General features: G+C 45.4%; 1 protein-coding gene across 7 annotated transcripts in view; it reads right to left on the bottom strand.

The window, feature by feature from the left end:
• The window catches only part of fubp3 (far upstream element (FUSE) binding protein 3), a 117,409-nt gene extending 110,880 nt beyond the window's left edge, over positions 1–6,529 (bottom strand). For 3 of the 7 annotated variants that reach the window (XM_085965452.1, XM_085965455.1, XM_085965456.1), the window contains exon 1: positions 6,373–6,527. In XM_085965452.1, the coding sequence (XP_085821578.1) occupies positions 6,373–6,483 (111 nt within the window). In that variant the 5' untranslated portion in view covers positions 6,484–6,527. Of the gene's footprint in view, positions 1–6,372 lie in introns of all 7 variants that reach the window. The other 4 variants (XM_085965450.1, XM_085965453.1, XM_085965451.1 and 1 more) reach the window with 3 other exon arrangements.
• Positions 6,530–12,309: the final 5,780 nt, after the last annotated feature.

Here is a 12,309-nt window from a genome sequence, read left to right as displayed (position 1 = left end):
GTCTCATCCGAAAGAAACACCTCCGACAGTGCAGCACTCCCTCAGCACCTCACTGGAGCGTCAGCCTAGATTTTTGTGCCCGAGTCTCTGGAGTGGGACTTGAACCCACAACCTTCTGACTCGGAGGGAGAGGAGAGTGCTACCCACCGAGCCACAGCTGACGCAAGTGTACACTCACCCTTTCGAGACACAGCCACTTGCTTATGTCCAAAAGAAGCTAGCTGCAAGGTGACAAGGCGAAGAGAGACCAACCAAGAGTAGGGTGGAGTACTGCTGAAGCTGTTTTAGCTTCAAACACATAGCATGCAGCACTGACGAGGAGGACGGAGCGGCTGAGGGACATCGTGCTCCCACTGCCACTGGATGCCATTGAATTGACTTTCTGAACACAGCACTGTAAGAATAGCTGACGTGTCCCCACGGGGAGTAAGCATTCCATTGTACTAGTACATATGGCAAATAAAATTGAATTGAATTGAATTGGTAAGTTACCCCATTCTAATGCTTCTATGAGCACCCTGCCCGTTGGGGAAACTGGCACACATTTATCTGAAGCCGGGCGGGAAGAATCCTTGTTCCTAATAACCTGTCTACCATTCCAGGTACCATTACTATGCAGCTTGCTAGTCAACCATCAGTGCCTTGAAGTATTGCACACCAGCCGAGTCTGGATCAGTCTCTATGGTCCAAAATTCTGTTAAGACATTACAGAATTGAAGATCTTGTGCAGTCACGTCACTGACCGAGCACACACCAAGTGCTTCCTTATCTCTCTCTTACCCCGCTCCAGCCCAGGTAAGACACCGAGTTGGAATCCTCCATAATAGCAGCACGACTCATCTGAAGTGTTTGCAAATAAATGACTCAAATTTGTAAAAAGGATTTTTGAAAATCCCCTTTGTGGAGTATGCATCGTCACACCGAGCCCTCAATTAGTCTGGGAGAAAATTCAGGGCATATAAAAAATTGAAAAACACGGCACGGCTTGTGATTTATGACAACCATACCACAAGTGAGCCTCCACATTGAATTAACACATTAAAACAGCTGGTTTATTTTAATGGCGCCCTGTCTCCCAAGTCCAGGACCCATTAGGGAAGACCTAGGAAGGGAAACGCGCGCCAGCAGAAGAGCAAAAGGATAAACAACCATCCACCCCGACACAGCTTTCAAACTGCTGCTGCTAAATACATGTGGTGCAGACCTAGTGACTGTAAAGCGGAAGTGGCTTATGATCCGAATTCCACCCATTGTTCCAACTCAATTGTATTAGAAAAGCCAGGTTTGGTCAACGTGGAGTTAGCCAAGGTGCCACAACTGGCCTGTGAGTCTTAGTGCCAGAGAGAAAGGACGAAACAGCAAGGACATCCCCCACTTGCTCACATAGAAACATAGAAGATAGGAGCAGGAGTAGGCCATTCGGCCCCTCGAGCCTGCTCTGCCATTCAATGCAATCATGGCTGATCATCCAAACTCAATACCCTGTCCCTGCTTTCTCCCCATATCCCTTGATCCCTTTAGCCTTAAGAAATATATCCAACTCCTTCTTGAATATATTTAATGAATTGGCCTCTACTGCCTTGTGTGGTAGAGAATTCCACAGGTTCACCACTCTCTGGGTGAAGAAATTCCTCCTCATCTCTGTCCTAAATGGCTTACCCCTTATCCTTAGACTGTGAGCCCTGGTTCTGGACTCCCCGACCATCGGGAACATCCTTCCTGCATCTAGTCTGTCTAGTCCTGTTAGAATTTTAAAAGTTTCAATGAGATCCCCTCTCATTCTTCTAAACTCCAGCGAGTACAAGCCCAATCAACCCAAACTCTCCTCATACATCATTCCTGCCATCCCATCACTGCCCAATTATAGAAAATCTGGACATGTGGGCCCCTGTAAGGACTGAATTGGACGTAGCTGTGATACATCCAACAGTGGAAGAACCTGCCAACACTCACTGTTTAGGCCCACAAGTAAACTTTGGTAACCTGGATGAAGTACTAGAGAGCACTCAGCACCTATGAAACCATATCCCATCTTGTGCCAGCACCATCAGGAAAGGAAGGGGAAGGGGGTAAAATAGAAAGATTATACACCCAATACCTAAGCCTGCAAACGTTTTCCCAGTGGCAGGAATTCTAGCTGCACTGATGGAGTAGAAACAGAATGCTGGCCGACGCCTGATCATTACTCCAATGCCAAGTTCTGAATTGAAGTTGCATCACCCACACTTGTATCAGAGTATAGCGTATAGATAGAAAACATGTCAATATAATTACCAAAAAGAAGTTTTTAAAAATAAGAATTATGCTACAGCAGTTACATACAAGGTCAAGCAACGATTGATTAAAAGAATGTAACCTTTATTTGAAAACCAACTTCATAACATGTACGGTACTTGTTTAACATATGGGTCCTTTATAAGCAAACATTGTTTAAATACACTAGGAAATGTAACTTTCCCTATTTTGGATCACCGAAAAGTTCTTAAGTAGAAAAACACAACTCTAGAATCTACAGACCCAAGCGTCCTCCAATATTCAAGGCACTAAGCAGGCAATGTGTCAGTGCATGGAATACGCCAATGCAGCTTGGAGCACCGCTGAAAATGCCCCACAAACAGCAGTACTGTAAACTATTTTTTTAGTAAAGCGTATGGGGAGGGGAGTGATTTCACTGCTTCACACTTTGTGGACAATGTCCGCTTTAGAGAACATGTTAGATATGGTCTGCAGAGAGCATTTTGAGATATACAACACTAAGCCAAACTGCGAGTAATTACAGGCCCAACAACAGTATATACAATTTAAGGTCATGATTTAAGACATCAGCATTATGGCACATTAATGCCATTAGTACAAGTTTGCCTACATTTTATTAGTATCTATACGCAAATTAAGCTTCGTGACAACACCGAAAATGCAATAATACACTAGTAAGCACTGGCGCTAGGTGAAGTGAAACTCAAACTGTTTACTTTAAAATCTTGCTCTTGGTTTGGTTAATGAAGCAAAAATAAAACGACACCGTTCAAGGTCTCTGCCAAGCCTAGCTCTAATCCATAAACCAGCTCCTTTACACAACAGCAGCAAGTCAAACTGGACCAATCCCCAATCAAGCATAGATTAAGAGCATCCCGCTAGTGGTGAACATTATTAGTAAGGGCATTAGTGGATGGTGAAACACTAAACATGCAAAACTGACAACTCAGTCATGACTATGGATCTGCCCCAACAGGAGCAGAATGACCCTCTAATTAGACAACTTGTATGGACTGCAGTGATACAATGTATATGCAAGGAGTACACTAAACTGCAACGAAATGACTAATAAATAATGGATATTATGAATGCGATTAAACAGCAATGATTCTCATCAGGGTGGGGTGGGGGGGGGGGGAAGAAAGAGAGGGGGCTGGGGGAGGTGGGGGGGAAGGTCAGTAGACACATTTAAATTTGATTATAACCTTCCCTCTAAGCCCAAGGAAATTATAGCTGATTACTCCAAAATATGTATTTGGTGAGTTGGAGCAAGGCCTTGGGGTCTGGGTTTCTTTTGCTGGTGTGCTCCATATGATATAAGCACTGCAAGTTTAAATCAAGTGATCAACACCAGATGCCAGGGAAGCCACACATTCTAATGTAGGTTCTCGATAGAAGGGCTACCAGGGAACCATTACGTGGCAACAATCAGACAGCGTCCTAAAGACCAGGTGGCAAACTCATACGTCAGAACTTCAGGACAATGGCAAATACACTGCAGTCAGCTGTTGATTTTAAGAATGGATCTTGCATATAGCTTACGATGACCCTGCCTGTGGAAATGATGCCAAGAGCAGAGGGTACATAGTATTGTGTGACACCATAAACCTCGAGTTCGTGTCTTGAGGCATAAAATATCATTCTTTTTTTTGGTGGTAAATAGGCAACAGACTGTACAAGTTATAAAAATGGAATTACCAGGTATATCAAGGGATCTAATCTCAGTTCAATTGAGAGCACTCCTATGAACCCATAAGAATAGACATCACCTTCAAATTCACCATCTAAAATGAGGTTTCTTTCAAAGCAGGGCTATCTATAATCAATACCAAGAGATTCCAGCAATGTCATATGTAGTTGTCTGATACAAAATTGGAACCTTGCAATCCGTCCCAAGTATTTACTGTTAATTAATTGCACAAAAAACTTAGGGGAGCCATTTTACTCTGCGTGGATTTGTTTAAGCAGTGCTGTCCCTGTGATATAGTTAGCGCTTTGATATATAAATAATTGACCAACTGTTGAATATGTACTACAAGCCAAATGTATGTTGAATGTTTAAATGTCTTAATCTAAATGTACACTCTCGGGAGCCGCAAGCCTACATTTCGTTGTACTGCACTTGCGCACTAACAATGACAATAAAAAGTTGATTTGTTGTTGTTGTTGATTTGTTATGGGGTGGGTGGAAGAGGAAAGCATATGCTTTCAAACAGGTCCCTCATCTCCGAGGGGTTCACAATGGGATCCTGGGGGGTCCCTTAGGTCATTATGTTTCTGTTCACGTCACCAGATTTCAGTTTTGTCTATTTGACAACTTCCTGGCATGTTACTTCTGCTGCTATATATACTCAAATAATAATAATAATAATATTGTTTGTGTATCTGAAACTTTCTTTCAAAAGTTAGGGCAGGGATTCCAGAAGGGAGTCAATCAGGTTTCCACTGTTTGGAGAAGGCTGTTTTTTTTTTTAAGAAATCTTTCAACCCAACAATTTATAATCCTTTTATTTTTTCCACCCAGAGGGTGGAGGAGGTCTGGAACTCACTGCCTAAAAGGGTGGTAGAGGTAGAAACTTTCACCAAATTCAAAAAGAATTTGGATGTGCACTTGAGATGTCGTGGCGTACAAGGCTACGGACCAAGAGCTGGGAGGTGGGATTAGGCTGGATAGCTCCTTGCCGACCAGCGCAGACATGATGGGCCGTCTGGCCTCCTTCCGTGCTGATTCGAACACCAAAAAAATACCAGTACAAAAGCTACTGTGACTTGGCATAGATTGAGAAATTGGCCTCTGTTGCTGGATTTCTAGGAATGATGCTGCTGGTTTAAGTCTCCCTACTACAGGGAAATTAAACCCATCTTATATTTAAGGAATTAAATCATAGCTCACCCATATAAAATATCATTTCAAAACTGAAGACTCACCATACATGTAATCCCGCCCATTAAGCTAGGAGATACTAATTTTAAGTGACAGATGTGCTAAACTTATACATCAAGAGATCCTCCACTCAATGATCTCATTATTAAATTGTGTCACAAAATATTGACAAGGAAACCCATTCAACCCATCTTAGCTTATATGGCCAGAAAACTTAGCTCCCCCCTTCAGTGTCCAGGTGTTGCAAACTACGACAAACATCTGTATTAGTCCATCCAGGAGCCCATCTTAAGTTTTGATCATGAAGTGTGAAGCACACTAGTCCTAAATTTGCCTTGCACCAATGTCAAAAGCTCAGTAGAATTACTATGAAGCGCAGAATATTAATTCTCCTGTTCCCTCCACCCCAATAACTCAAACTTTTGCTTCCTTACATAAATAAAAGATTGATTTTAAACTTTCTTCCCCTACTTTATACAGGACTTCTACTGGCACACAAAATTCTATATATTTTTAAATCAGAGACTCCTAGATTGAAATTTAAACAACATTTCAAGAAGGTTGCACAATGTATAAACAAATCTACTGTCACTGGGCCATAGGTAGAATGTCAAGTTCACCAAGAGAAAATAAAATGTTTCCTTCCCAGATGCAACCAGGGCGCTGCAGTGAAAACTATCAAAGTACTGCTTTTTTTGAGATAGATGTACAGGGTTGCAAGTGCTTTATTGCAGAGATAAAGGAGACTGAGGATTAGGACACCTGTAACATATTGCCAGCAGGGCAGGCTTTCTGGGATAATAAAAGCCCATTTCTGAAGTTTGAAACTAGATTGAAAATCTTGAAGCAGAATTCTGACATCGCTGTGCGGTGGATTTAATGCCCTGATGGGAGCTTTGGGAGTGTGGCAGGCTCAGGGAGCTGAGATTGCGCTGATCCGGTGTGAGGGGGGATTTGTGTAAGAGTAAAGCTGCCACTTGGTGAGGGAGGAGGTGGTTGTGGAGGGATCCGGAGAAGGTGCGTGGCTGAGGCCTTGGGCGCCATGTGTCTTGCACCCCTCGAAAAGGCAGTGAGAGAGAGAGAGAGAGAGGAGGAGGGGGGGGGGGCGGCAAATGGAGGCGGTTCCGGCCCGCCAGAAGAGGCTTCACCCCGACCGCCGCCGCCTTGGCCTCCACTCCCGCTCGGCCACCGAAACAGAGCCGTGCTTCTTTTCTTTCCTGTATTTTTTTTACCTGCCGCGCCCTTTGCAGCGCATCGGCGAAAGCTTCCACTGTGGGGCCAGCCGAGTGCCCGGCGTTCAGGCCAAGCGCCGCCTGGGTGAGGATGGTGCCATACTCCGCCATTCCCCGTCTCCTAGAGAGAGCATACTGGGAAACGGAAGCGGAACTGGCGTCACTACAAATCCGCGCTCCCGGCCCCGGCCGCCGTCGTCCCGCGCTCTCGCGAGATCTGGGCGCCGCTGCCAGACATAGAGCGCTTTCTCGGTGACGTCACTCCCACCACCCCACACGCCGCCGCACTCACTTCCGGGAGGCTGCTTTCCGGTCTCTCTCTCTCTGTCTCAGACACTGAATCACAGAATGGTCGCAGCACAGAAGGGTGTCCACCGGGCCACTCCTCGACCGCTGGGCGGCGGAGGGACTGGAGTGCATCGTCACCCGCCCCTCCCCCCACCACAACATTTTAATTTGATTTGTTAAGTTTCCTTTAAACTGTTTCAAGTTACAGTTTTTATTGCCCCCATTCTGGCCTTTTAATCTATTTCATTTCCTGTGCTTCTCTAGTCTTGGAACAGAGAAGATTGACGTTGACTCTATTTCTCTCTCCACGGATGTTGCCTGGCCTGCTGAGTTTTTCCAGCGTTTTCTGTTATTTCGGATTTCCAGCATCCGCAGTATTTTGCTATCGTAGTTTTTATTGGTTGTGCTTAACTTTAAACAGGCACCTCCTGAGATAAAGAACGGTTACAGCACAGAAGGAGGCCCTTCGAGCCCATGCTCGTCCAACTCCCCCCGCCCTTTCCCCGTAGCCTTGCAATTTTTTTTCCATCAGGTACTTATCCAACTCCCTTTTGAAAGCCGTGATTGAGTCTGCCTCCACCACCCTTTCGGGCAGTGCATTCCGGATCCTAACCACTCGCTGGGTAAAAAAGTTTTCCCTTATGTCGCCTTTGGACCTTCTGCCAATCACCTTAAATCTGTGTCCTCTGGTTCTCGACCCTTCCGCCAATGGGAACAGTTTCTCTCTCTCTACTCTGTCCAGACCCCTCATGATTTTGAACACCTCTATCAAATCTCCTCTCAATCTTCTCTGTTCCAACCCCAGCTTCTCCAGTCTATCCATGTAACTGAAGTCCCTCATCCCTGGAACTATTCTTGTAAATCTTTCCTGCACTCTCTCTCTAAGGCCTTCACATCCTTCCTAAAGTGTGGTGCCCAGAATTGGACACAATACTCCAGTTGAGGCCGAACCAGTGTTTTATAAAGGTTCATCATAACTTCCTTGCTTTCGTACTCTATGGGCAGGATTTTCATTGGGCCGTGGAGGCGGGATTGGAGGCGTGTGGGGGGTTAAAATCCCCAAATCATGGGGCACGAACCCATCCTGCCTCCATCCAGTTTCAAAGGAGATGGGTTCCCAACCCGCACTGGGACCCACCTCCCTGAGGCGGGAAGGGGATTAGTGCCAATTAAGTGCCTGTTAACAGGCAGTTTTTAGCCTCATCCCTATTTTCATTGGTGAAATGTGGGATTCCCGACGGCTCCAAACCATGCCAAGTTAGCGAGGTGGGCTGTCGGGGTGAAGGGCTTGGAGGGGTCGAGATGTCCGGTGTTCAGGTGAGTGATGGGTGCATGAGTGCAGAGGTAAGTGTGTTTGGTGTGTGTAAAGTGTTTAAAGAAGTTTTACTTACATGTACTTACCTTTACAGCCTTCCTTCGTTCAGGTCTCGGGAGTCCCTCATTTCATCGGCACAGAAAGCAGAATGGCCGCGAGCTGTCAAAAGTTCCAGCATTCAACTTTCTGTTCCGGGGAGATCTCTAAATCATCCTGAGAGGAAGGAATTAACCTGGAGTACAGATTGTCAGTGTTTGACAGCTTCAAACAGCTGTCAAATGCTGATATTTCATCTGTCAAAAGGTCTTGACAGGTGAAATATCAATCTGTGACGTCACCTGTTGCCGGGTGGCCCTTAATTGGCCTGCTGAGCCCACTGGGCGGGCTCAACAAGGTCAATCAAGTTAAAATCACGTGAGTTGGCTAGAACTCGATGGAGGCGGGACTACAACCCCGAAAGTTATAGTCCCACCTCCTACCCACCTCCTCAATGAAAATCCAGCCCTATGCCTCCATTTATGAAGCTCAGGATCCTATATGCCTTTTTAACTGCTTTCTCAACCTGCCCTGCCACTTTCAATGATTTGTGCACATATACCCAGGTCTCTGTTCATGCACCCCCTTTAGGATTGTACCCTTTAGTTTATATTGCCTCTCCTTGTTCTTCCTACCAAAATTTATCACTTTGCACTTTTCTGTGTTAAATTTCATCCATCACGTGTCTGCCCATTTCACCAGCCTGTCTATGTCTTCTTGAAGTCTATCACTATCCTCCTCGCTGTTCACTATACTTTCAAGTTTCATCTGCAAATTTTGAAATTGCATCCTGTACACCCAAGTCCAAGTCATTAATGTATGTCAAGAAAAGCCGTGGTCCAAGTACCCACCCCTGGGGAACACCACTGTATACCTTCCTCCAGTCCGAAAATCAACCGTTCACCACTACTCTCTGTTTCCTGTCACTTAGTCAATTTTGTATCCATGCTGCCACTGTCCCTTTTATTCCACGGGCTTCTACTTTGCTAGCAAGCCTATTATGTGGCACTTTGTCGAACGCCTTTTGGAGCGCCTCTCAGCATGTTTCAATTCATATCTAGTTTACTGGGGGGGGGTTCCAACAACAAAAAATTGAGAAAGTTATAAAAAGGTTGGAAATAAACAATCCAAACCAACACAATAAGCATAACAACCAAAAATCGAAAACAATAGCTTTTTTTAATACCTGTACATATATTAATGACCTGGTCTTGGGTATACTGGGCAAAATTTCAAAGTTTGCAAATGACACAAAACTTGAAAATGTAGTAAACAATGAGGAAGATCGTAGCAGTCTTCAGGAGGACATAGACAGACTGGTGAAATGGGCAGTCACATGACAGATGGAATTTAACACAGAGAAATGTGAAGTGATGCATTTTGTTAGGAAGAATGAGGGGCAATATAAACGAAATGGTACAATTTTAAAGGGGGTCCAGGAACAGAGCGGCCTGGAGGTTTGCATACAGAAATCTTTGAAGACGTTGAAAAGGCTGGTAAAAAAGCATATGTCATCCTTTGCTTTATTATAAATATATAGGTATAGAGTACAAAAGCATGGAAGTTACGTTAAACCAATGTTCTGGTTAAGCTGTGTGGCCGCACAGTCTGGAGGTCCCGCAAAGCCAGCTCACCGCCTTTTAAATAGAAAAACCGTGCAAGCGCGAAAATTTGAATGGGCTGCGCAGCCCATTAAAGGGGCCACGCATCCAAAAAAAAGGGACATTGTGTTAAGCCTTTAGTAATCGCTGGAGTATTGTGTCCAATTCTGGGCACCACAGTTTAGGAAGGATGTCCAGGCCCTGGAAAGGGTACAGAGGAGATTTACTAGAATGGTGCCAGGTATGAGGGATTTCAGTTACACAGAGAGACAAGAGAAGCTGGGATTGTTCCCCTTAGAACAGAGAAGGTTAAGGGAAGATTTAATAGAGGCGTTCAAAATCATGAAGGGATTTGATAGAGTAAATAAAGGAGAAACTGTTTCCACTGGCAGAAGGGTCAGTAACCAGAAGATACAGATTTAAGGTAATTGGCAAAAGAGCCAGAGGTGAGATGAGAATTATTTTTTACGTAGTGAGTTATTATAATCTGGAATAAACTGCCTGAAAGGGTAGTGGAAGCAGATTCAATAGTAACTTTCAAAAGGAAATTGGATATATAGTGAAGGGGGAAAATTGCAGGGCTATGAGGTAAAAGCAGAAGTGTGGGACTAACGGATAGCTCTTTCAAAGAGCCGGCACAGGCACGATGGGTCAAACAGCCTCCTTCTGTGCTGTAAGATACTATGATAATTAAAAAAAAAACAAGCAAATGTACCATCGAATAGCAGTCATTTCAAAGAGTAATGCTACAAACATCGAACTTACTGAGAAAGAAATCATGGGCTATGGAGCTCCAACAAAAAAATGTTTCGAAAGAGCCTGGTAACTTCGAGTATCTGAAAAGATATACTGAGATCTCCAGGGGTGTCATCTTAGCTGAGCCAGAATACCATCTTTCTGTGTTTCTTGACATGATTATTTCTATTAATCATATTAAATTCCCACGCCCGTAGCCTTTGCTGTGTCCAGTGCACTCAGCCATTTCTTGATATCAGGTGGAGTGAATTGAACTGACTGAAGACTGGCATCTGTAATGGCAGGGACCTCAGGAGGAGGCCGAGAATGACCATCCACTCAGCACTTCTGGCTGTCGGTGGTTGCAAACCCTTCAGCCTTGTCTTTTGTTCCGCCATCATTGAAAGTGGGGATATACATGGAGCCTCCTCCTCCCATTAGTTGCTTAATTGTCCGGCACCATCCGCGACTGGATGTGGCAGGACTGGATAGCTTTGTCCTGGTCTGTTGGTTGTGGGATCACTTAGCCCTGTCTGTAGCACGCTGCCTTTTTCTGCTTAGCATGCATGCAGTCCTGTGTTGCAGCTTCACCAGATTGGCACCTCATTTTCCCGGTGCTGCTCCCAGCATGCTCTTCTACACTCCTCATTAAACATAAGGGTTGGTTATCTGGCTTGATGATGACACGGAGTGAGGGATATGCCGTGCCATGAGGTTACGTACTGTGGTGGTATACAATTCTGCTGCTGCTGATGGCCCACAGTGCCTCGCTGATGCCCAGTTTTGAGATACTAGATCTGTCCTTAATCTATTTCCCTTAGCAGTGCTACACAACATGATGGAGGGCATTCTCAGTGTGAAGATGGGACTTGGTCTCCACCAGGATTGTGTGGTGGTCACTCTTACCAATACCATCATGGACAGATGTATCTATGACAGGTAGATTGGAGAGGGCAAGGTCAAATAGATTTTTCCCACGTGTTTGGTTCTCTCACCACAAGCCACAGGCCCAGTCTGACAGCTGTGTCCTTCAGGACTCGGCCACCTGGGTCAGTGGTGTTACTCTTAGTGATGGACATTGAAGTCCCCCACTCAGAGGAGATTCTGTGCCCTTGCTGCTCTAAGTCCTTCCTCCAAGTTGAGGGAGGGGCTGGTGGTAAACAGCAGGAGATTTCCTGGTCCGTGTTTGACCTGAATCCATGAGACTTCATGGAGTCTGGCATCAAGGTTGAGGACTCCCAGGGCCGCTCCCACCCAACTGTATACCACTGCACCGCCACCTCTGGTGAGTCTGTCCTGCCAGTGGGACAGGACATATCCAGGGATGGTGATGGAAGTGTTCGGAACATTGGCTGATAGGTACGATTCTGTGAGTATGACTATGACAGGCTGTTGCTTCACTAGACTGTGGGACAGACTCTCCCAACCTTAAACCAGTCCCCAGATGTTAGTACTTTGCAGGTTCAACTGGCTGGCTGTGTGTTTGTCTAAGTATTAGCATGGATAGAGGATTGGTTAACAGACAGAAAACAGAGAGTAGGGATAAACGGGTCATTTTCAGATTGGCTGGCTGTAACTAGTGGGGTGCCGCAAGGATCAGTGCTTGGACCTCAGCTACTCACAATCTGTATTAATGACTACAATGAAGAGACCGAGTGTAACAAGTTTGCTGATGATACAAAGCCAGGTGGGAAAGTAAGCAGTGAGGAGAACACAAAGGGGTCGATTTTCATTGACGCGTGGAGTCAGGATTGGAGGCGTGCGGGGGGGTTAAAGTCCCGAATTCAGGGGTCCCGACACCATCCCACCCCCAACCCGCCTCCATGTAAGTTTCAAAGGAGGCGGGTACCCGCCCCGCACTGGGACCCGCCTACCCGAGGCGGGAAGGGATTAGTGCCAATTAACTGCCTGTTAACAGGCAGTTTTTAGCCTAATCCCTATTTTAAAGCTTGAAGTGTGGGA

Source organism: Somniosus microcephalus, chromosome 23, assembly GCF_052327205.1.
Source record: "Somniosus microcephalus isolate GS21.2 chromosome 23, FLI_Smic_1.0, whole genome shotgun sequence".
Taxonomy (NCBI): domain Eukaryota; kingdom Metazoa; phylum Chordata; class Chondrichthyes; order Squaliformes; family Somniosidae; genus Somniosus; species Somniosus microcephalus.
Note: the sequence above shows the minus strand (reverse complement) of the source record. Positions and strands in the feature narration are given on the sequence as shown.